Genomic DNA, 25,902 nt, shown 5'->3' with positions numbered 1-25,902 from the left:
ACAAACGCTCAGTGTAAATAATGCAGTTAATCAGACTCAGTGATGATCAGCCGTCCACTCACTGTCCACTCTATTAGACTCTCCTACCTTGTCGGTCCACCTTGTAGATGTAAAGTCAGAGACGATAGCTCATCTGCTGCTGCACAGTTTGTGTTGGTCATCCTCTAGTCCTTCATCAGTGGTCACAGGACGCTGCCCACAGGACGCTGTTGGCTGGATATTTCTGGTTGGTGGACTATTCTCAGTCCAGCAGCGACACTGAGGTGTTTAAAAACTCCAGCAGCACTGCTGTGTCTGATCCACTCAGACCAGCACAACACACACTAACACACCACCACCACGTCAGTGTTACTGCAGTGCTGAGAATGACCCACCACCCAAATAGTACCTGCTCTGTGAGGGTCCATGGGGGTCCTGACCACTGAAGAACAGGGTAAAAGGGGGCTAACAAAGTATCAGAGAAACAGATGGACTACAGTCTGTAACTGTAGAACTACAAAGTGCACCTATATAGTAAGTGGAGCTGATAAAATGGACAGTGAGCGTAGAAACAAGGAGGTGCTCATAATGTTATGGCTGATCGGTGTGTGTTGTGACGTTGCAATGTTTCCCTCAAAATCAATAAAGTGTATCTGTCTCTCTTAATATTCTGGGAAAAACAAAAAAACTCATGCATGTTTTTTCCTCCAATAAGTTCATATTTTAAACATGTAATCTGCCAGGGTGCCTAAACTTTTGCACAAGACTGTATCTCTGTTGTCAGGAAAGGAGAACATCTAAACATTTTCCTCAGAACATTCAGCATCTGTCAGCTCACACAGCTACGAGGCTGAACATGGCTCCTTATTCAGATTCTCCGTTCCACCTTAAATGATGCAGTAATAGCTTCACTGTTTAAGGTGGAATGGAAACGTTGAGTAAGTAATGAAAACAGTAGGATCTTCAGCGCTCTGGTGTCTCAGTGAGTGCACTGATCTGATTTCCTCAGTTCTCATTAACATTCAGCAGTGCTGACGTCCTGCTCTATAATCTGGAGCCGGTTTGCCGCTGACCGCTTACTCTGAGTGTCTGAATGTGTTTTTGTTAGTTTGATTGACGGCTCTGTTTTTGTCCGTTCCGTGACGTGACCCTTTTTCATCAGTTTTTCCCGCAGGTATAAAACACCAGTCCAGGTAACTGTACCTGTCCCTTCCCACATTTCACAACTGCTCTAAGCCCCGCCCCCATTTCCACTCCACCACAGGAATGCAGGAGAGCAGGTAGAGAGCTGAACACACACCAGCATTTCCATTACACTGTCTGTCAGGACAGACAGACAGACAGACAGACAGACAGGCAGGCAGGCAGACAGACGGATATATAGATAGAGAGAGAGAGAGAGAGAGAGAGAGAGAGAGAGAGAGAGAGAGAGAGATGAATAGACAGATAGACAGACATAATAGATAGATAGACAGACAGACAGACAGATAGATAGATAGATAGATAGATAGATAGATAGATAGATAGATAAAGAAAGACAGACAGACAGAGAGAGAGATAGAGATAAATACATAGAAACATAGATATAGATAGAGAGACAGACAGACAGACAGACAGATAGATAGATAGATAGATAGATAGATAGATAGATAAAGAAAGACAGACAGACAGAGAGAGAGATAGAGATAAATACATAGAAACATAGATATAGATAGAGAGACAGACAGACAGACAGACAGATAGATAGATAGATAGATAGATAGATAGATAGATAGATGATTATCTATCTGATATACGGCTCTACAGCGAGTCTCCTTACTGCAGAGACGGTACTGATCTCCTGCTGTCTGAACTGAGCTGAACCTCATCACTGTATCTCCTCTCCTGTTAATACACACAGTGTATTAACACTTCAGTTAATTTTAACTCAGTTCAGTTCAGTTCAACTCAGTTCAGTTCAGTTTAGCTCAGTTCAGTTGAACTTTAGTTCAGTTTAGTTAATTCACTTCACTTCAGTTCAGTTCAACTCACTTCAGTTCCATTTCAACCTTCAAAACAAGTCAAAAACTGAAAAATGACAAAAATGGAAATATGAGGTTCACAGGATGTAGTTTATGAAGTGACAAGAAGCTGATCAGAGGTAACAGACACAGATACGGCCTTCATAAGGAGGGTTTACAGGAGCGAGAGTGTGTGTGAGGGTGAGGTCACTCAGCCTGAGCCACTGTTACACATTTACTAAAACATTCTCTGCTCCGGTTTCTGTGGACCCCCACAGACCACCGAGGGCGTCAGACAGACAGAAACTGTGAGGTGCAGAGACAGAAACTGAGAGAGGAGCGCTGGTGTGGGATAACGGGGGGTGGAAACTCTTTCATGGCTGCACAACAACACAAAATACCCCAAATAGCATCAGCCGAGACACGACTGGTGTCTGGAGCTTCCTTCTTTAGCTTTAGCTCTGGAGTTACGAGGCTAATGTAGCTAACAAGTAATGGAAGCTTGTGAGAACCATCCAATATGTTTATACCTTAAATTTACTGCCACCGTAAATTCACTACCACCGTAAATTCACTTCCAGCTCATATTTACTGATACATTAAATCTACTAACACATTAAATTCAATACCATCTTAAATTTACTGCCACCTTAAATTTACTGATGCATTAACTCCAGTGCCACCTTAAATTCCCTGCCACCTTAAATATTCTAATATGGAAAAAAAATCAAATGTATTTAGCAAATATATTTTTGCAATGTATGAAAATGGCCAAAAAATATATTTGCTAAATATATTTTTAAATGAATATATTTGTGTTCAGTTGAGTGTAATGAAGGTTACAGATGTAACTAAACGTTCTTCTGTGATCTGCACTGTACTTTATGTTAACCATGTACGTCTGCAGTCAGACTCTCACACACAATGTATTTCACATAAACAAGATATCAGATCATAACTGCATTTTCACAGAGTATCAATACCCACAACACTCGCTTCTGTCCTGTTAAAAGATCATTTGATCAGATTTAAAATGAAGATACTGGAACACAAATTAATTTCTAAAGGTATCAGACAGTGAAGAGCATCAGACAGTGAAGAGCATCAGACAGGATTCTGGATATTTTCATACATTTTTAAATGGATTTGATAAACACATTTACATACAGTTATTTTTGTCTGTGTTTGATATTTCATCATACATTTTAAAATAAATGTGTTTTAAAATATGTTTGGTTTATATGGCAAAATATTCTGAAATACATTTTAGTGTTTGTAATATGTTTCAAATATATAAAAAACATGTTCATATATTGTTTTTTCCATATGGGTAATTAGCGTGGTGCTAACTGCATACCTGAATCAGTGAGATGTAAATAGAGTGGTTCAGAGTGGTTTGGTGTGAAATGGTTCAGATGTCTTTACAGTGGTGGTGATAGGAACCAGGGGTCGCCATGACTACAACACAAATATAGACATTTTATTTTCTATCCAGAACCACCAGTGAACCTACACGAGTCTTCTGAGTTTATATGGAATGTTGATGATGGAAAATAGTGGAAAATCTGAAATAATAAGTTTTCTTCGGGGACTATTTTGCCTCACAGCGCCCTGCATGTATCCCTCCACCATGAATGTTTTTTTAAGACCAAAACCTCCTCAAAACTATCATGTCTGGTGTCTCAGACATCAGAAAACATACACAGAACAAAATATTAACATTTTTGAACAAAAATTACAAACATTTGACTGAAACTCTGCAAAAAACAGGTTGTGTTGTGAAATTAGTATCTGGTGTGACCCTCATTTAGCCGTATCAGTGCGACACATTTCTACACTCTTAGCAAAAGGGTTCTATATAGTACCAAAAAAAATGTAACAATAGTGGAACCCTTTTTGGTGCTATATAGAATCCTTTTTAAAAAGGTTCTACGTAGAACCATCTATAGCACATTCTCCATCAATCTGAAGAACCACTTAATCATGCAAAGGGTTCTTTGTGTGTTCATGGTTCTATAGAGACGGAACCCTTGAAGAACCATCTTTTTTTAAGAGTAAAATGATTTAGCAAAATGAGAGAAAAAAAATCAAATATGTTGAATTTTAGTTTTGTTTCAGTGAATTCATAACCATTTCATGTAGGAACTTTCTGTGAGGGAGCTTTTAGAGGTGGACGTCTGGTTCCTATCACCACCACTGTGAACAGTTCTGACTTGGTAAGTTTATGTAGAACAGAGCGTTTCACACCAAACCACTCTGAACCACTCTGATTACAGCCTAACCATTTAATTATGCAGAAAGTTTTGAAAAATTGGTGGAGTTCCCCTTTAAGTAATCTCTAATGGGCTTGATAATGTGGTTCTGACTCTGTATGATTCTGTAGTCTATAAACACAGACTGCAGCGGTCAGTACTGACGGAATATGATGAGTAATGGCTGTTCATTGTTGTTGTTAAAGCAGGCCTGCTGTACAGTGAGAGTTCAGCCCAGCAGATAATAAAGAGAGCATGTTCTGCCACCTGGTGGTGAATATGTGCATGTGCCACTCTGAACGAGTCTGAACCAATAAGACTGGTTAAAGGAGACTTTCACTGGAATAGTGTAAAATAAAATAAAGAGTGAAAGAGTAAAATAGTGGAAAATCTGAAATAATAAGTTTTCTTTGGGGACTATTTTGCCTCACAGCACCCTGCATGTATCCCTCCACCATGAATGGAGTTTAAGTTCTCAAAACTATCATAAAACAGTGTCTCAGTCATCAGGCAGTGAATTCATAACCATTTACTGTAGTAACTTTCTGTGAGGGAGCTTTTAGAGGTGGACGTCTGGTTCCTATCACTGATGTGTGTAAAAAAAACAGTTCAGTTCAGTTCATTTAATTTCCTTTTGACTTGATTCGATTAAATTCAGTTTATTTCATTTCGTTTTATTTCATTTCAATTTGATTCAGTTCAATTAATATTTAAGTTAATTGAATTCAGTTCTGTTTGGTTAAATTTAGTTCAGTGTGTTCAGTTCAGCTCAATTCAATTCAGCTCAATTCACTTCATTTCAATTCAAGTCAATTCACTTAATGTCAGTTCAAGTCAATTAAATTCAGTTTGATTCAGTTCAATGTATTTCTGGTTAATTCAGTTCAGTTTGGTTCTGTGTTGTCAAATTTATTTTTTGTTAAATTTAATTCACTTCATTTAGTTCAACTTAGTTCAAATCAATCTGATTCAGTTCATTTCATTTCATTTCTGTTTGATTCAGTTCAGCAACTGATGATAACACCACTGGGCTGCACGCACTACCACGTCTCCACCAGTGTCACTGTTGGGCACAGTTATCTGGTCAGTAGTGGTCTTATGGTGGTCTTATGGTGGTCTCTCTTTCCACAGATGAGTGCTGTGTATGAATGTATCAGATGAGATTCAGTCTGTAACTGTAAACCTGTGCAGTGCAGCTGTATGGGAGACGTTTCTCATAAAGTGGCCAATAAGTTTACGGTAGGTGGACAAAATAAAGTGAACACTGAGGATCTGTGTGTCTCATATCGTTTATCTGCCAGTCCTGCAGCCTTTATATAGAACTCGCAGCAGCTGCTGATGGGGACCCCCCCTTCCCCCCGTCCCCTCCATCCCCCCATCTGCCCTCCCCTCCATCCACCCGTCACCTCCATCCCCCATCTGCCCTCCCCTCCATCCCCCCCTCCCCTCCCCTCCGTCTCCTTCATCCCCTCCCAACACCAACACCACAGAGTCAGTTATAAATACAGTTCCTCCTGGTCAGTGTGTGGTCAGTGATGGCGGAGAAGAGCAGCAGCGGTGTGAGCTCCAGGGTGGCCATGAGGAGGAAGGAGAGAGCATCAGAGAAAAAGACGGAGACGGAGGTGAAGAAGGAGGAACAGAATGTAGAGAAAAGTGCAGAGGATGGAGAGAAGGTGGAGGTGAACGGAACAGGTGAAGCTGTGGCCAATGGAGACGCGGAAGTGACCAAAGGAGCGGCCAGCAACGCTGGACAGGATAAACCAGAACCAATGGAGCTGCCGCCCTTCGAAACTTTCACAGGGTGAGTGACCTAAACACACTGTATGAACACAGCCTGCAGTAAAGAAGCTGGAACAGTGAGGAAATACTCAATTTGGGACACAGTCTGGAGTAAAGGTACCTAGAACACTATTAAAGTACTCACTTTGAGACATAGGCTGTATGAAAAGTAGCTAGAACACTGTGGAAGTACTAGACTTGGGAAACAGCCTGCAATAAAGTAGCTAGAACACAATGAAAGTACTCACTTTGAGACACAGTATGCAGTAAAGTAGCTAGAACAAGTAGTGTGTTCAGACTGGGAAATGCAGCCTGCAGTAAAGTAGCTAGAACACTATGGAAGTTCTTGATTTGAGACACACCCTGCAGTAAAGTCACTAGCGCACTATGAAAGTACTCAATCTGAGACAGAGCCTGCAGTAACGTAGCTAGACCACTTTGAAAGTACTAATTTTGAGACACAGCCTGCAGTAAAAATAACTAGAACACTGTGGAAGTACTAGATTTTTAGACATAGCCTGCAGTAAAGTAGCTAGAACACTGCGGAAGTACACACTTTGAGACACAGCCTACAGTAAAGTCACTAGAACACTATGGGAGACTCAGTTTGAGATAGAATATGCAGTAAAGTAGCTAGAACACTGCGGAAGTACTCACTTTGAGACACAGCCTACAGTAAAGTCACTAGAACACTATGGGAGACTCAGTTTGAGACAGAATATGCAGTAAAGTAGCTAGAACACTGTGGAAGTAGCTGATTTGGGACACAGCCTGCAGTAACATAGCTAGAACACTATGGAAGTACTCACTTCGAGACATTTGGATTATGGTGAGCAAACAACATCAAGAACTGAGCCATAGAACATGTACACATGAGAACCAGCACAGTAGCTGTAGTTTTAGCTGTAGTTCAGCATTAAGCTCACAGTGACAGACGGCCGGGGGCTCACGGGGGGACGCAGATGAGCTGGACACGCAGAGCTCAGGGTCACCACAGTATATGATACGTATCTATATATACATACAACTGTACATAGAAAGTATGCGTGGTGTGTTGGAAGGTCAGAGCAGAGCTGGGAGAGAGCAGCTCCACACAGGAGGCCTCGTATCCAGCCTGCACTACAGCACTTAGTCCATCAGCTCTGTCTCTCACTTCATTTTGGTATTAATGATATTATACAGTATATAAATATAGATTTTATTCAGTGTAGTTTAGACTAGGACGTCCAACACGCTCCAATATGTGACCTGATCTGTTCCTTGGGGGCCAAATCTTATCGTTTCACTGATGTTTAGACCAGAACTGGTTTCAAATACTGATTTAATTTTAAAAAGCTAATGAAAAACTGATTTTAGTATCTGAGCAGCTGCTGTCTTAACGTAGCATCAGAGGAACAGACCTACTTTAAAATCCATTATGTGTATCAAATAAAATAGAATAGAATAGAATAGAATAGAATAGAATAGAATAGAATTGGACAGAGCAGGACAGAGCAGGACAGAACAGGTGGCCTGTCCAGGGTGTTTCCTGCCTTCCACCCCATGAGCGCTGGGGTAGACTGCAGCACTATATATATATATATACATATAGGACTTTGAGACACAGCCTGCAGTAAAGTAGCTATAACACTGTGAAAGGACTAGATTTGAGACACAACCTGTAGTAAAAGTAGCTAGAACATTGTGAAAGTACTGGATTTGAGACACAACCTGTAGTAAAAGTAGGTAAAACACTCTGAAAGTACCTGATTTGAGACATATCCTGCAGTAAAGGTAGCTAGAACACTGTGAAAGGTCTAGATTTGAGACACAACCTGCAGTAAAGGAAGCTAGAACACTGTGAAAGGACTAGATTTGAGACACAACCTGTAGTAAAAGTAGCTAGAACATTGTGAAAGTACTGGATTTGAGACACAACCTGTAGTAAAAGTAGGTAAAACACTCTGAAAGTACCTGATTTGAGACATATCCTGCAGTAAAGGTAGCTAGAACACTGTGAAAGGTCTAGATTTGAGACACAACCTGCAGTAAAGGTAGCTAGAACACTGTGAAAGGTCTAGATTTGAGACACAACCTGCAGTAAAGGAAGCTAGAACACTGTGAAAGGACTAGATTTGAGACACAACCTGTAGTAAAAGTAGCTAGAACATTGTGAAAGTACTGGATTTGAGACACAGCCTGCAGTAAAAGTATCTAGAACATTGTGAAAGGACTAGATTTGAGACACAACCTGTAGTAAAAGTAGCTAGAACATTGTGAAAGTACTGGGTTTGAGACACAACCTGCAGTGAAAGTATCTAGAACATTGTGAAAGTATTTGATTTGAGACACGTCCTGCAGTAAAAATATCTAGAACATTGTGAAAGTACTTGATTTGAGACACAGCCTGCAGTAAAAATAGCTAGAACAAAACTGAAGTTCTCAATTTGACACAGCGTGCAGTTAAGTAGCTGTTTCTTTTGCTCCATTCATCATGAAATCTACACACAACGTAAAGGACAATATGAATTTTCAATTTATGTCAAAAAAACAAAAAACGACAAAAATAGGGGTGAGAGGTTTTGTTCCGACTGCAGTGATATATTCTTAATTGCAGCAGAACTACTGATTTGTACACTAATTTACTTTAGAAAGCCAATGAAATTCAGCAGATCTGAGAATCTGAGCAGTCAGCTGGTTTAAAGTCGTGCTGGAAAAACACAAAAAAAACCTAAAATAACTTCATTTATGTGCTTTAATATACTAAATCACCCATAACTCTTCAGTCTCCTAACGCCTGGCTGCTAATGGCTGTGTCTCCTGACGCACTGAGTCAGGCTATCAGACTCTTGGCCTGTCGTTCGTCTCTCACCACATCCTTATAAACGTCTATCTCTCTCACACACACACACACACTCACACACACACACACACACTCACACACACTCACAGCCCTCTAAAGGTCAAATACCTCTCTAAGGTCACCATCAGTGAGCTGCTGTATAAACACTCCCTCCTTACACTCAGTACAGACTCAGTCTAACAGCACAAATCTACAGCATTCAAATCAGCTAAAATGCATCGTTTACCCAAAATCTACGTTTTCTAGGTTTTCCCAAACAAAGTCGATCGTCAATAATAGTCTTGATGATGTGGTTTCTGACACTGTCTGACACACTGTTACCTATAAACATGGACTAAAGTACATTAGCTAAAACACTAGCAGCATCTTAAAGCTTTAATTCTGCCCATTTTATAAATAACAAAAATAAACTCGTTTCGGCTGATTGGCTACATTGCAGGTGAAGGGTCAGTCGCACTAGCGCTTACCAAAGGAACTCTGAACAAAATTACATTCTAGATGGGCATTCTGGCACTTTTCAGTGTGTCAGATCAGTTGGCTCATGAAGAGTTGGCTCTTCATTCACTAGTGAAGGGTCAGAGCTTCAGTAGCACTGACCCTCCAGAACTGAAATGCTAATTTATCCAGAGTTTAAGTAAAAACCTTTAAGCATTTCTTCCCCACTGACTATAACTAAAACGAAAGAGGGTCTGTATGATGCACAGTCAGTTGGGAGACTGTATTATTATCATCTTTACTTTTGTGGGTTCACTGTTTGTGGTGCAAGTTAGCCAGCTTGCTAACAGTTAGCTTGTTGGCTAACCCCAGCTGCCCACTTCCACTAACCACAGCAGTTATACACTTTTTAGCCACACATCAGTGAGCAGATCTGTGCTGTGGGGAGAGAATAATTATCTGATATGTCTTTACTTTTGTGTGTTTTACTATTTAGGGTAGGCGATTTAGGCAGCTTGCTAACTGCTATGTTAGCTCCATGGCTAAATCCAGGTGCACAGAAGTCACCCCAGAGCTGCCAACCCTGCCAGTTATCTAAAATTGTTGCTACAGGTTAGCATGAGGCACTAATCTCATGAGTTTATCTGATCACTTTTGTGTTGTTACAGTTTATGGTTAGCGAGTTAGCCAGCTTGCTAACTGCACTGGAGGGTCTTCCAGTCCAGTCTTGGTCATGTGGATTTCCCAATGCTGCACGAACTGCAATATTTAGCGTGATTGTGGCTGAAGGGGTGAAAATGCTTAAATGTAATTTTTTACTGAGCTGTAGTTTTAAGACTGAAGCAATAAAGCCTGGTTGTTTAATTCTCTTCATTATTGAGCCCTGTAGGATTGTTTGCTTTGGATTTGTGTACTTTTTTGTCTTTCCTTCCTTAAAAAGCCTGGTGCGTTTGCTATTGATGGCACTTTAGAATCCACATTTTCTAAGAGGTCTGTTAACACTGGAGCACGTTTAATTGCATAAAGTCTTCAGTGGAGCGCTAACACCTTCCGCTACGGCAACGGCTTCTATTAGCGGTCAGCAACGATGCGCGACTGCAATCTGTAAAACGTAAGATATGTGCATTTACACTGCACAGCGAGTCCAGGTCACTTTGTCAGGCCTTCACTGGGGTCTTAACCTAGCTGGACTTTTTATTAGCCTGATATGAGTTGAGTGTGGAGTGATTAATTAGAGAATTTAGTGCTGAAGTCCTGATTACACGCTGCGTTAGCATCTAATCTCAGCTGGAGCACTGGGACATGGACTGGCAGCAGAATCAGGCGCTTTAAATTTGGCAAAGTGGACCGACTGGGGTTAGTAAGGCCAGCTGGCAGAGGAAATCACTGACACACACTGTGTGAGTGGGTGGGTAATTATCTCTTTGTGGGGACCAAATTTCCTCCCATCCCCAGAAAAACATTTACATGGTTGTGGAAACACAAGCTTTCATTAGAAAAAGTAAACGGCCACATAACACACCTAAAATATTTATCCTAAAGAGCCCATATCATTAATTTTTCCTCATTTTTTGAACAAAAAGTAGTACGTAAACATTAATAAATATGCTGCAAACACAGACCACGCTTTTGTGATGTCACTAAAGCCTCTGCATTTACTTACATCTACTACTCAATACTGCAGTGGTTTAGCCCTGCCCATTTTCGTTGAAGTTGTAAGAAGTGTTTCTGCTTTTTGTATGAGGTGACAATACAGGGCAGCCAATCAGACAAACAGAGCTAATTTACATATATCAACCTTAAAGATACAGCCTGTTTAATAAGGGATAAAGAGAGGTTGGGAAATGGTCATGCATAATGAAGTATGATTGAGGTTGGTACATAAAACCACACAAATGTCCAAAATGTAAGATATGGGCCCTTTAAGTTCAATATTTAAGGGGTTAAATGTACCGCCGGCTCATCCAGTAACAGGACATGATACTCCTGGTTACCATAGCAACGTTAAACTCATATATGTAGAAGTGTGGTAACTAAAACTCAAAACATTTTGGCCAACTTGGCTTTTTGTGTGACGTCACAAAAACAACACATTTAAAATGGGCTGTACTTGCAGCTCACTGTCCATATATGGACTGTATGGCCTGAGGAGTGAATCGTACGTTTTAAATCTTTAACAACATCATTTAAGATGCAGCGGCCACAGATATTCAGGTTAAGGTTAAGGTTAGCCTTTGGTTTACGTGTAGCCATTGAGGTTCTCCGGTAGCAGTAACACACAGTTCGGTGGAAAGCCCCTATAAAGATAGCATTACCAGACTCTGTGTGTGCAAATATTAATAGCATGCAGATTCTCTGGCATTTCCATCCACTGGCACTCGAAAGAGCCTCGTTTCTTTCCGACTAAACACAGTAATGCAGTAATAATCAGGATGAAACCCCCAGAGTGTGATCCGAGACCCCGCAGGCTTAGCTGCAGTGCATGGTGGGAGGTTTTTATCTGTTCAGCAGAGAGATATTTGGAGGAGAACCCGAAACTGAGCCTCGCTGCTTTGCCAGGCCTGGTATCTGAGCCTCTCAGACTATATTAGCTCCAGTAAAAATACCTCGCAACATGAATGGAGGGGCTGCAGTGGGAGTTATGCAGGTCACTGGGTCGCTAACTCGGCTAGCGCTAGTGAACGAGCATCAGGCTAAAGGTGGGAAATATCACGGCTGATTTACTGGAGCACAAAGCTGCTCAACGTTACACGACAGGTGCAGCGAGAGTCACACACTGTTAAGGGAAATGAAACGAGAAAACGCACTTTACAATCTCTCCCCAAACTTAGTCGAGCAGCCAGGAAATGTTTGGTGTCTTCTTTAGTTTTGGCAACTGGAGCTACAGGGCTAATGTAGCTAACAGCTAATAGTAGGCCTACACTCTTAGAAAAGATGGTTAAGAGTCCTTTAGTAAAGACTATTAATCTATATAGAACCATGAACAATCAAAGAGCCATTTGCACGACTAAAGTCAACGTAAACCAGAAATCAGAACACATTTTTCTTCATTAATGTGACATTTTTCAGTAGGGGAAATGATCGTGGGTGGGACATGATTTTATTCTCCAGGATTCGATTGGATTGTGGAGTCAGACTCTGACGGTCAGCAGAATCTGTCTATTGTGCAGAAAAACCAAAGGAAAAAATGTAAAATAACCAGACTTTGGCAAAAAATTAAGTACTACGATATTTTATCGTGTATCTCTGCAGTTTCTGAAACATGATTCACTATTTGTTGAAAGCTCCATTTTAATATGCATTTTTTGGTTCTTTGCATGGTGAAATGGTTCTTCAGACTGATGGATTGATGGATCATTAACAATAGCAGAACACTTTTTGGTTCTATATTATATTATACTATATTATGATCATTTTTATTATAACCATTTTTACCATATACACTACTTTCCCCATCAATCCATTTTAATATGTATTTTTTGGTTCTTTGCATGATGAAATGGTTCTTCAGACTGATGGGGAATGTAGTGTATATGGTTCTATATGGTAAAAATGGTTATAATATAGTATAATATAATATAGAACCAAAAGGAGTTCTGCTATTGTTAATGATGTCAAGCTTGTAACAGTAGCAGAGCCATTTTTGGTGCTATGGAGAACCATTCACAATACATTCTGCATCAATCTGAAGAACCATTTCACCATGCAAAGAACCATTTAAGCATGCAAATGTGTAATAGTGTATTTATACCAATTAGCATGGTGCTAACTGCATGGCCTAAATCACACACTTGCAAGTTGTTAAGTCATTTTAAATGGACTTGCCTGTGTGGTTTCTGGCTGTAGCGCTAAAGTAGAAGCTTGCTAGGTTAGCGAGCTAGTAAGCCAGTTACCATGAGGTAACTGTGCAAATTAGCATGTTTTCTGGCATTTTGTTCATATATAACTATAAAACGGCCTGATTTACATCTATTCACCTTAACATGTACCGAACAACTCCTCGCTGTTTGCAGAGGTTGCAGCGTGCATGGCTAATAGTAGCTCTGTCCGATTACAGAAATCAACTCCAAATCCAAGTAATCTCCAAAAACAAGTCATAGAGAAGGACATATGGCAAAAATACAAGAGTACAATATTAATTATAATTGAACATGAACATGCCAGGCTTTTCCTAAAGGTCACTACACTTCTCCTAATCATCACTATTCTCACCACAAGATCACTATTCTTAGTTAAGGTCACTACCATTCTCCTAAAGAGCATTATTGTCACTACAAGGTCACTACACTTCTCATAAAGGTCACTATTCTTACATTATGGTCACTACACTTCTCCTAAAGGTCACTATTCTCATCTCAAGATCATTACACTTGTCCTAAAGGTCACTATTGTCACCACAAGGTCATTACATTTTTCCTATAGGTTGCAATTTTCACCTCCAAGTCACTGCACTTCTTCTAAACGTCACTATTCTTACCTTAAGGTCACTATACTGCTCCTAAAGGTCACTATTCTTACCTTAAGGTCACTATGTGTCTCCTAAAGATCACTATTCTCACCACAAGGTCAATGCACCTCTCCTAAAAGTCACTATGCTCACCTCATAGCCATTACACCTCTCCTAATGGTCACTATTCTCAACACAAGGTAATTACACTTCTCCTAAAGGTCGCTAAAATCACCTTAAGGTCACTACCCTTCTCTTGCAGGTCACTATTCTAACCTCTGGGTCACTACACTTCTCCTAAAGGTCACTGTTGTCTCCCCCTGCAGGGACCGGATGGACCCCTTCTCCTTTAAGTTCCAGTTTAAGAATGTGGAGTACTCTTCTGGCCGCAATAAGACGCTGCTGTGTTACCTGGTGGATCAGAGCTGTGGAGTGGACGGTCTGCTGAGGGGCTTCGTGGAGGACGAGCACGCGGGGGCTCACGCTGAGCTGGCCTTCTTCCATCTGGTCCTGCCGCAGTACGACCCGTCTGTTAACTACGCGGTCACCTGGTACGTGTCGTCCAGCCCGTGCGCCTCCTGTTGTGCCAAGCTGATAGAGATCCTGCAGGAGAGGAAGACGCTGCGGCTGACCATCTTCTCCGCCCGCCTGCTGGACTTCGAGGAGCCGGACATCAGGGCCGGGCTGAAGGCGCTGGCCGGCGCGGGGTGTAAACTGCGCATGATGAAGCCGCTGGATTTCTCCTACAGCTGGGACACGTTCGTAGAGCACGAGGATCAGAAGTTCACTCCGTGGGAGGACTGCAAGGAGAACTACGAATTCTACCAGGAGAAGCTGGCTGACATCCTGGAGTGACTGTGAGTGACGGCTCATCATCATAATGATAACATTAATATGTTTGCTTTTTCTTATACTACACATAATTACATAACAAAAGCATATGTATGAGGTCATGTTTGCAATATAGACCTAAAGACTTCAGTATCTACTATGAATTATCAACCTTAAAGATACAGCCATGAACATGCTTTTCCTAAAGGTCACTCCATCTCTCCTAAAGGTCACTATTCTCACCACAAGGTCACTATGCTTCTCCCAAAGGTCACTCTTGCCACCACACGGTCATTACACACAGCATCTACTTTGAATTATTCAGTATCTACTATAAATTACTCAGTATCTGCTATGAATTATTCAGTAACTACTATGAATTATTAACCTTAAAGATATAGCCCTGAACATGCCAGTCTTCTCCTAAAGTTCACTATTCTCACCACAAGGCCACTATTCTTATTTTAAGGTCACTACACTTCTCCTAAAGGTCACTTTTGTCACCGCACCATCACTACACACAGTATCTGCTATGAATTATTCAGTATCTGCTATGAATCATTTAGTAAGTGCTACTGTATACTCACTCACTATACTCACTCTCTCTCTCTCTCTCTTTCTCTCTCTCTCTCTCTCTATATATATATATATACATATATATATATATATATGTATATATATATATGTATATATATATAATCCAATATACATTAATCAGTATCAATACATAAATTGTTCTGTATCTCCTAAGAATTAATCAGTATCTATGATCAGTAACTATATTGAGTAGAGCATTTAAAGTGTGTGTGTTGCTGTGGGAAACTCTCTCTTCAGCACTGTTAGACTGTGCTGTATAAAGCAGGTGTTCCGTCTCAGCATGCAGGGAGAATATCTGCTTACACACACACACACAGACACACACACACACACACACAGACACACACACACACACACACACACACACACACACATACACACACACACACATACACACATACACACACACACATACACACACACACACATACACACTCCAGTCTCAGTGCCAAAAGTCAAGTGCAAAGTTCTACACTCTTACTTTCGTTTGGCAGAGACCTGATTATAGGATTGATGACATTCTGAAGATTTCACTTCATCTGATCAGCTAATTACTTGTTTACTTGTTTGCTTGTTTGTTTTTTTATCGTTGTGTCAAATCTGACATTCAGTGTCCATCAAAGAAACGGTCTGATTTCAGAGAGCAGGATCACACACATGTTAAGGCTGTTAGAGACACACACAATCTCCTTATACACCAGTTTAATCCATGTAAAACATGTATCTTACAGAAAAACAACAGTGAATTTAATGTACAGTGTTTATTTAGTCTCTATATATTCTCTCTGTGTGTTTCAGGATCCAGTGGAGCTGAAGGATCAGATCAGAACTGACTCCTTTCCAAACACCTTAAAGGGAGTGTGTGAGTGTGTGTGTGTGTATGTATCAGTGTGAGTGTGTGTGTGAGTGTGTGTGTGTGTGTGTGTGTGTGTGTGAGTGTGTGTGTGTGTGTGTGTGTGTGTGTGTGTGTGTGTGTGTGAGTGTGTACGGTGGAGAAAAGCTCAGTGTGTGTTAGAAATGAATGTGTGTGTCCCCAAACAATGACAAACACATATAACTTATTTTGTTATATGAAATGATACACTTTAAACAAAAAATGATCTTTTGTACTTTTATCTACCTGCCAGGTGAGCTGGTGTTGTGGATGAGTGTGTGTGACAGGTGGGTAAGTCCACCTTAAATAGCCAGATTTGAGAAAAACTGACTGAAGGTCTCAGATTTGTTTAATATATTCATTCAATAATGTCATTGTGTGCAGTTTGGGCTGGTAAAAAAGTGGGTATGGCCTTGTTTTTTTTTACCTAAACGTGAAAACTACCGTGAACGCAAAAGGTGCTGCATTTAATAAGTCATAACTTTTTAACTTTTTTCATGTTAGATACTCGACATTTAACAATATTTGTCCTTTAAGGTTTGTTTAACAACCAAAACAGAAGATACAGAGAATGCTGAAAAAATCATTTCTTTGTGCATTTGAGCAACTATATAAATTTTATACATTTAGTTATTTATTATTCATATTGCAGTAGACTCACAGTAATAGTAATCACAGAAATAAAAAAAATGAAAAATAATCACATTAGACTACATTTTAAATGCATACTGTTTGTTTCTAACAAGAGCTACCACAAAATAATGTATGCCATTGTGAAGAGCACATTTAAATGAACACATTTTGCAGCTATCGTATTTTAAATCTTATAATTCAGAAACCTTTGCTACTTTAAAATGAATACCTAGTTGACAAATATGTGCTGTAAAATGAGTAATAAATACCAAAATGTGAAAGATATGGTGTGGTTCAGTGTGGAGATATAAAGGGTCAAGATTTCTGCAATGGCCAAAAAATATATAAATATATTTCTTAGATTTTTAGCAAGGCATAAAACAACAAACATACATGTCTGTAGATTCTGTTGTTATGTAGTTAAACACATCTTAACCCAAATAATAATCACTGCAAATTTCATGCATTTATCACAAAAGGTTAATAAGTTATGACTTTTCAAAATCTGCACCTTTTTCTACTCATTTTGAGACAAAAACAACCTAAAAAGGCATCGACTTATAAAAATGATATCTCAGAAATGAATAAAGACACAGGCCTAAAGTTTTGCACACTATCTGCTCACAATGACATTGTTTAATATTAAAAATATTAGGCCAGTCTGAGATGTTCAGTCAGTTAGAAGGACTTTGGTGACTTTACATGGATTGACCTAAATGATAAAATCCCTTTGTGGAAGTTCTAGTTACTGGCTGTTTTTATTGTAATTTGTTTTATACTGTAAGTTCACCACGTTTCATATCCCTTCTGCACACTGTGTTTATAATTATTCACGCTTATGACAGCATTGGATCATAAGGGAAAAACCGGGATTTCATTTTTGTAATAAATGTTACATTAATGATAAAGCAGTGAGGTAGCAGAGTTACTATACTGATTTTAGAGTGATTTTAACAAAATGAATTAATAAATGAATAAATAAATGTGTTTTCTCATTTCTGTGCCTGATTATTGTTTTGAAGCTTTACCAATGTTTACACCTCTGGAGGGCATTTCATCAATTTGTTCATCTCTCCTTAAACTCTCCTTTAAAGGCTCTTCATATATCATGATCCTCATATGTTTCATATCTAAATGCTCCGTTATCTTCATCACTACTTTCCAAAAGCGCTGCAGCAGCTTCAGCAGCTGTAAACCCTCTGCAGGCCATTTCACATGAGTCTCCGATGTGGACTGAATGAAGAATGAAGGGTTTCCGGCGTGATGGTCAGTCCTTAGTGATTTCCTGAGTGTCCATCGGTCAGTTTCACACAGAATGTAGACGGACACACGAATCCACCAGTTCCACACGGTGAGAGGCAGATGACGTGTATCTCAGCCCCTCTTCATAGGCTCATAACTCCGGATGTGAGTCTCGTATGATCTCGTGATAAGATGGAGTGGAAAGGGCGACTCTACAGATTCAGGAAGTGTCTGAACTGGATTTCTGAGCTGGATCATCACAAAGACACAGACACAGATATAGAGACAGAGAATTTGACGCGCGAGTGAGTTCATGGACCCCAGAGGGTTAATCAAAAGCAGTTTATTCATTTTTTCTTGCACACATATGGCAATTCTAAATAAATAAATATATAAATAAATAAATATCTACATTGAGAATTTACAACAGGTCAGCAGACAAATTCACAACACCAGGGTTTAAATGCAAAGCTAGATGATCAGCTGCGTTGTCACTGCACAGCCTACACTGCACAATCACTCAGAATTAATCACATACAGTCCCAGTGAGTTTGGACACACCTGCTCATGAAGGGGTTTTCCTTGTCTTTACTATTTAAACTATGTTTTAGATCCGTAATCAGGCGGGTCCGAACTCTTGGTGCTGTATTTGAGCAGAAGCTGGATGGAGTTTATATCGCAGATATGAGCAGCTTTTTGTACATTTATGCCTCTGCAGTCGTTCACGAGCTGATTAAGTCGTATATTGCAAAACAGAAAAACACTGAAAAGGGGAAACTGCCCTCTCCAGGCTCCGCCCACTAACGTGTTCTTTCGTAGCTACTGTTGTGAGGTTCTTTACGTTCTGTAAAGCTTGTCCAACCTCACAACAGTGGCTGTGAGTGGGTGTGGCCTAGATAGGTTGGGGAGATCAGGGAAGGTATTTGTTAGGGTTTGGGTATTTATTTAGAGATTCAGAGGGTATTTGTTGTGGTGGGTGTTATTTTTCTCCATCCCCCATACCGGTGGTGAGGTATGGCCTGTACATGTCACTCAGCAGCAGCTCTAGCGCCCCCCTGTGGAGGCTGCTGTCTGCAGGCTGCTGGTCGTCCGTGGACGGCGTGCGAGTGTGAGCCGTGTGTAGACCCTCGATGGCGCTGGACAGCCAGATGAGTCTCTTCAGACTCTGGATGGAGCGGCCGCGGTCATGCATCAGCTGGTGCTCTGTTACTGCCCGCCTGCAGGGGGAGACAGAGAGAACTTATCAAGAGGGTTTCAGCCAGAGCCGGTTTATGAGGAGTCTGGCCACTTCCTATTTTCCCCGTTCTATCAAAAATAGGACTGAAGGCCGCCTCAGAGCGAGTCATCAATGAATGGGGGTGAATGAAGCTAAACGGCTAAAAATGAAAAGTTAAAATAGTTTCTAATCACTGAACCAGAACTTTCCTTTAATTTTAGACAGTAGGAGGATGGATTTCACTAAAAAAGCAAAGAAAACTCAGCTGTATGTTTCCTTTATTCTACAGCAAACGGGTTTTGGGTAGCAAGACGCTAACATTACTGATACTGAGTGCTGATTGGTTGGCGAGCAGAGCAGCTCATTGGCTGTTTGTGCTCACTAATGTCATGAACGTACATGAGGCGTCCTATAACTCGAGTTTAAAAGCTCTTAAAAATATAACAGCAGTGTTAAAATGTTTTATGCTGTGTTCAGGAAATGAATGAATTCTTTTACATTTAAAAAGTTTAAGCATTTAGAAACTATAATTTTGCTCAAATGCTCCATATTAACCCATTCATTTTGGACTCGCTCGGGAGCGCCCTCTAGAGTTTGAGAAACCCGGAAGACATTACAGAGTGTTAATTCTCCTCTCTACATGTTCTCTGGTTTCAGCCCTGACTGCAGCCAATGCAGCCAATCAGAACGGAATACAAAACATCCTGAACCCCTTAAACCCCTGTTATACATGTGGAGGCGAGCGTGTGATTCTTTAGTCATGCAGTTAGCACAATGCTAATTGGTGGGGTAAATGCTTCCATTACATTAGCCTCACAGCTCCAGCGCTAAAATGAAAAATTTAAAGAAGCAAACTTCAGATACCAAACATGTCTCGGCTGATCGACTACATTCAGAGTAATAAAGGGGGAAACTGGGGGGATTAGACTTTTCACCAAACTATCACTTTAAAGCAGCGCTCATGATGAAAGTGTCAAAGGTCCCTGATAGCAAGAGGATAGTGGCCCACTGTTCGCCCGGTGATGGCAAAGCTGGTGGTCCACTGGGTCATTTTTCACTCACTGACCCCCCCCCCCCATCTTTCCTTAGTTATACTTTGTAAATCAGTTTAGTACATAACTTTATAATCTTCTATAACATCATTTATATCAGGCCTAGTCATTATTTTTCTCTCAGTTGTTTGTAATATTCGTCTTAGTTAATTTTCTAAAATAAAAGTCTGTGTGCTTTTAAAATCTGTTTAAGGAGATTAAAAACAAGGTAGAGCTTGTATGTAGGACAGTAATCTGGGTGGTCCGAGGGGGGCCCAGCAGTAGTGGGGTGCCGACCTTTTGTAAAAGAATGTAAATGAAGGTAAATGAGTGTAAAGATGTAAAGAAATGAATGATAACTGTTTTTGCTGAATGAAACCACACAAACGTTATCAGTGGAGCTCAGGGGGCCCTTTAACAGGGTGCTAATACTTTCAGTTAGATTCTCTGGACTTCACACCTGTGTAAATGTGTGAATGTGTGAATGTGTGTTGTACTCACCTCTCGTTCTCCTGGCAGTGTGTGAGTGTTAACACCATCAGCACTATCAGACTGATGGAGGTTTGGTATCTCTGAGCTTTCAGCATCATCTGCAAACACAACAACATCCTGTTACTGTAAAATTTAGTGATGTAGTCAAAACTGCCAGAGTCGAGTCGGAGTCAAGACGTCCTGGAAATAATCGGTTAGATCCACAACAAACAGATTTTATTTATACAATCTACACAACAGTCATTTTCAGCCTGTGGGCTGCAGCCCCCAGTGGGCAATTATGGTACTGCAGTTGTTTTTTTCAATGCAAATATTAATTACAATTCATATTTAACCAAACATACTCTGACAGCAAGAGGACAGTGGACCACTGTCGGTCTGCTGATGGCAAAGCTGGTGGTCCAGTGGCGTTTTGCTCAGCGTTTTCTGGGCGGCCCACCCGGCAGTTACGCAGAGTAATAGACAAAATTCCACTTATTATCACTCATTTTCCACTCACAGTCCAGTTTACTGATTTTTCCTTTCTTCCTTTCTTTAGTTATACTTTGCAAATTAGTTTAGAAAATAATTTTAATCCAGCTCAGTGTCAGCAACAACATTTTCTATAAAAGCATTTCATATTAGGCCTAGTCATAATTTTTTTCTCTCAGGTTACTTTCCAAAATAAAAGTCTGTGGGCATTTAAAATCTGTTTGAGGAAATTAAAAACTAGTTAGACTAAAAATAATGAATATGAACCTAAACACTGTGAATATGAATAGTTCTTCCATGGTTCTTTAGCAAAGGCGATGGTTCTATGTACATACAAGACATTCCCCCTGAATCTGAAGAACCTTTTCACCATGCAGAAACCATTTAAGCATGTAAAGGTTCTATATAGAACGCATGGTTCTAAATAGAATCTTTCCTTTTACCAAAGAACCCTTGAAGAACCATCTTTTTAAGTGCATAGCTCTTTTATTTTTTTCTCAGTTGCTTTTAATATTTGTCTTAACATTTCAAATCTGTTTGAGGAGATTAAAAACTAGTTAAAGCTTGTACGCAAGACAGTAATCTGGGTGGTCCGAGGGGGGACCAGCAGCGGCAAACAGTCAGTGGGGCGCCGACCTCATCAAGCCAGCGGATGGATATATGCTGCTATCTGGGCTGTTTGGTGTCTGAAATTTGCTTTTTTGATGGTTGGTATAGTGCAGTGGGTAACACCTGGGTAAGCACCCTACACAATACCAATAAGAGTCCTTGGGCAAGACTCCTAACACTACCCTGGCCTAAAATTGTGAATCAGATTTTTAAAAATGTCAAGGAATGAATAAAGATGAAATGTTAAAAGCAATAAAAGCATAATTATCCATAACTCCAAACTCCTTTATAACAGAAGTCAATGAGCATGTGCTAACCAATACGTTAGTGATTCTACGACTAGGCTGCAAATATGGACGCATGGTAAAGGCAAAAAACATTTTAAACAAGGTCAAAGTGTCATTCACAACAACCTCAGATAAACAACTTAAATAGAGCAGCATGGCCGGTCACCAGCAAAACCAGCATGCTTTGGATGCTGGTATGCTGATGTCATTAGTGTGGATGATTGAAGTCACTTTCAGCAAAGAAACCCTGTAAAAAGTGGGACATTGTTCCTGAGATGGTTTACACATTTTATGCGTCAGATAAATGTTAGATTTGATGTTTGAAGTGAAACATTTTTAGTAGTTATAATAACTAAACAGTGTTCATAGAAGTATTAAATTAAATATTCTAAGTTTAACTAATCTGAAACAGGAAAATATATGGATTAAAAATATATGACATATTAGCATATATTGATTTCCCTTTTGTCCAACTTATATTAGTCACATATGGACATATTTATATATTTTATGTTCATAGATTTCTGTATTGACACCTTTTCTGCTATCCTGCTTCTAAACTGTGGAACTTGGCACACACACGTTTAACAAACATCAAAAACGTATCTCTTTAATTTAACTTCTAATTTAATTCTACCTCTCTTTTTAGGAATTATTGTTCAATCTGGTCTGTTATTGCTTCATATATGGTTTAAATTGAAACTCATAACTTTTAAAAAACATTTATTTGTTTATTTTCTCTTTTATTGCTGTTACTGATCAGTAACTATGGCATTACAGTCATTATAATAAGTTATCATCAGTATCTCTGTGTGTTCATGCATCGTATCTGCCAGACTCACCTTCTGACTCTGTGCTCCAGGTGAGAAGAACCGTCTGAGTTCTGCCTGATCTCCTCCAGCCCTGCGGCGTATGAGTGTGTATGAGTGTGTGTGTGCACCACTGTGACTTTTATACGCTCATCATCTCCGTCAGCGCTCAGTCACAGCACGTCACCCCGCCCGGTGATCCAGAGGCGGCTCTTCACCTCTGACGCCACTCACAGCTCATCTACTAAACCATTAGCATGTGAATGTGCTAGCAGTGCTAGCTTTTCAGAGCACTCGTCCTGGGTGCTAACTATCAGCTACTCCTCAGTAATCCCGTTAGCCCAGGTAGAGCCAACTCACAGCTTTAGAACCGGATATCTGGGTCATCGTTTCACTCACAAAGCACTTATTCTGGAACTAGTTTGCATTAAAAACATAAGAAGAAGCTTCGCTTAATCAATACCTCAAAGAACAGAACTCCCTAGTGTCAGATTACAGTATTAGCCTCTTCCATCGTGTCTAACGTGAGTCTCTAAAAACGAAATGTGTGAAGAAATATGTGTCTGAAGTTTGCTTATTTAGGTTAGCGCTGGAGCTAAAGCTAATATAGCTAACAGGTAATGGGAGCTTATGTTCACTAATTAGCATGGTGCTAACTGCAGGCTTTTAAACTGCACTTTTTAAAAGTTTTAAACAGGATTTCCACTTTTTTTTAAAAAAAGTCTGCATATTTCAGTGATTGACATGTAAACAAGATGATGATATTTTATTGCTATTGTGATAAATTATGTCACAGTACGCTTTTCTGAGTATATCGTAAATATCGCCAGTACTTAAAGAACACTGACTAACCATGTTTCATTACGAAGTGGGCGTAATTGGGCCTGTTTTATTGGATTTAGCCCAGTTTGTAAAACACTAATAAAAATCATTGACATATATTATTATTATTATTATTATTATTATTATTGTTATCATCATAGTATATGTGGCACTACAGGTTCTATTTTGTCTGTTACAAACCTCAGAAAACCTAAATACCATGATGCATGTTGTGTATCATGAAAATGTCTTGAAGTATCTTGTTATTTTTGTCGTATCAGTTTGGTGTGAAATGGTTCAGATGTCTTTACAGTGGTGCTGATAGGAACCAGGGGTCGCCATGACTACAATACAAATATAGACATTTTATTTACTAACCAGAACCACCAGTGAACCTACACGAGTCTTCTGAGTCTATATGGAATGTTGATGATGGAAAATAGTGGAAAATCTGAAATAATAAGTTTTCTTTGGGGACTATTTTTCCTCACAGCACCCTGCATGTATCCCTCCACCACGAATGGAGTTTAAGTTCTCTAAACTATCATAAAACAGTGTCTCAGTCATCAGGCAGTGAATTCATAACCATTTCATGTAGTAACTTTCTGTGAGGGAGCTTTTAGAGGTGGACGTCTGGTTCCTGTCACCACCTTTGTGAACAATCCTGACTCGGTAAGTTTATCTAGAACAGAGCGTTTCACACCAAACCACTCTGAACGACTCTGTTTACATCTTAACCACTTAATTATGCAGAAATTTTAAATAATGCCTTTAAGCAACCTTATTTTCTGACACTATATAAAACACTGTTATCTATAAACGTGGACTAAACTTGTCACACAGATAAAAACAGTAGCATCTTTCGGCCTGAATTTTTGTCCAAACTGAGTAAATTTAATTTTTCTTCAAACTTTCACTTTAAAGGAATAAGTGTTTAGCTCCACTCAGGGCTTTTGTCATTGCAGCGCCCCATTAAAATACTTTCTTCTTAGTGATGTATCTCAGCTTTGAAACCAAGCAATTAAATCAAAATGATTGCGTTTGTAGCGTGAGAGGAACCACAGAGCCTCTATCACTGTAGTAACACTTAACAGAGCTGGTTTCTGTCTGAGAGAAATGCAGCCATTACGCTCCTACACTAAATTCCTCAGCGCTTTAAATCGGCTAGTTAGCGACCAGCTGCCTCAGAGAGAACAATGCCCGCTCAAAATAGACCCAGCAAAAAAGGCTTGTGCTAAAGGTCAGGAGGTCACACCAGAGACGTCCTACATTCTGAGGCCATAGAAACTGGACAGACAAAAACAATTAAGATCACGTTCAGGAAGAGCTGAGAAATCATTCGCCTATTAAAAGGCCATTTTTAACTCTGGAGAAGTTTAAGAAACTGTTGTTGCCAGTTGAGTGAAGTCTGGTGACGAGTAGGACCATGACACACTCTACTGACATTATTTACACTTATTTAAAGGATAACTCCACTGATCTTTCAAAAATTCTACATAATTAAGTGGTTAAGATGTAAACAGAGTGAAACGCTCTGTTCTAGAGAAACTCAGTCAGAACTGTTCACAGTGGTGGCGATAGAAACCAGACGTCCACCTCTAAAAGCTCCCTCACAGAAAGTTCCTACATGAAATGGTTATGAATTCACTGCCTGATGACTGAGACACTGTTTTATGATAGTTTAGAGAACTTAAACTCCATTCGTGGTGGAGGGATACATGCAGGGTGCTGTGAGGAAAAATAGTCCCCAAAGAAAACTTATTATTTCAGATTTTCCACTATTTTCCATCATCAACATTCCATATAGACTCAGAAGACTCGTGTAGGTTCACTGGTGGTTCTGGATAGTAAATAAAATGTCTATATTTGTGTTGTAGTCATGGTGACCCCTGGTTCCTATCACCACCACTGTAAAGACATCTGAACCATTTCACACCAAACCACTCTGTTTACATCTCAATTATAGGAGAATATTGAAAAATTGGCGAATTCCTCTTTAAAGTTTGGAAAGTAGAGCAAAGCTCTGTTGTTCTGAGCTGATTTCTTCACTCTTTTTCCATCATTAAAACAAACACAGGAAGTGTTTAGCAAACTTAATTTCTGAGCATGAAAAGCTTTAAGTAGTTTGTATTGATACCAAACAGAAAACGGATCTACGAGACAAACACTTAAATACTAAGAGGTTCTGAAGTTGGGCAGGATGTTTATTACAGGCTCTTTTAAAGAGTTCATGAGGTCTTAAAGCAACAGCAAG

At 39.9% G+C, this 25,902-nt stretch overlaps 2 protein-coding genes across 2 annotated transcripts; one reads left to right on the top strand and one right to left on the bottom strand.

Annotated features, from left to right (window-relative positions):
* Window positions 1-5,730: 5,730 nt before the first annotated feature.
* Window positions 5,731-17,664, top strand: apobec2a (apolipoprotein B mRNA editing enzyme, catalytic polypeptide-like 2a). Its single transcript, XM_036559956.1, has 3 exons — window positions 5,731-6,032; window positions 14,061-14,591; window positions 15,961-17,664. Exons 1-2 carry the CDS (start codon window positions 5,767-5,769, stop codon window positions 14,587-14,589), a joined length of 795 nt encoding a protein of 264 aa, XP_036415849.1. The 5' UTR covers window positions 5,731-5,766; the 3' UTR covers window positions 14,590-14,591; window positions 15,961-17,664.
* A 1,226-nt stretch (window positions 17,665-18,890) lies between these two features.
* Window positions 18,891-22,920, bottom strand: pth4 (parathyroid hormone 4). Its single transcript, XM_036560219.1, has 3 exons — window positions 22,860-22,920; window positions 20,660-20,748; window positions 18,891-19,128 (listed from the first exon to the last, which is right to left on the bottom strand). Exons 2-3 carry the CDS (start codon window positions 20,746-20,748, stop codon window positions 18,891-18,893), a joined length of 327 nt encoding a protein of 108 aa, XP_036416112.1. The 5' UTR covers window positions 22,860-22,920.
* Window positions 22,921-25,902: the final 2,982 nt, after the last annotated feature.

Source organism: Colossoma macropomum, unplaced genomic scaffold (assembly GCF_904425465.1).
Source record: "Colossoma macropomum unplaced genomic scaffold, Colossoma_macropomum, whole genome shotgun sequence".
NCBI classification, from domain to species: Eukaryota; Metazoa; Chordata; class Actinopteri; order Characiformes; family Serrasalmidae; genus Colossoma; species Colossoma macropomum.
The sequence above is the reverse complement of the archived record's forward strand: the minus strand, read 5'-3'. Positions and strand labels throughout refer to the sequence as shown.

Excerpts from the sequence above, each read along its gene's own strand:
- pth4 (XM_036560219.1), bottom strand. The coding sequence starts at position 20,748 with ATGATGCTGAAAGCTCAGAGATACCAAACCTCCATCAGTCTGATAGTG. Across the intron at positions 19,129-20,659 it reads CACTGCCAGGAGAACGAGAG|GCGGGCAGTAACAGAGCACC; the intron begins GTGAGTACAACA and ends CTCCCCCTGCAG.
- apobec2a (XM_036559956.1), top strand. The coding sequence starts at position 5,767 with ATGGCGGAGAAGAGCAGCAGCGGTGTGAGCTCCAGGGTGGCCATGAGG. Across the intron at positions 6,033-14,060 it reads CCCTTCGAAACTTTCACAGG|GGACCGGATGGACCCCTTCT; the intron begins GTGAGTGACCTA and ends CTCCCCCTGCAG.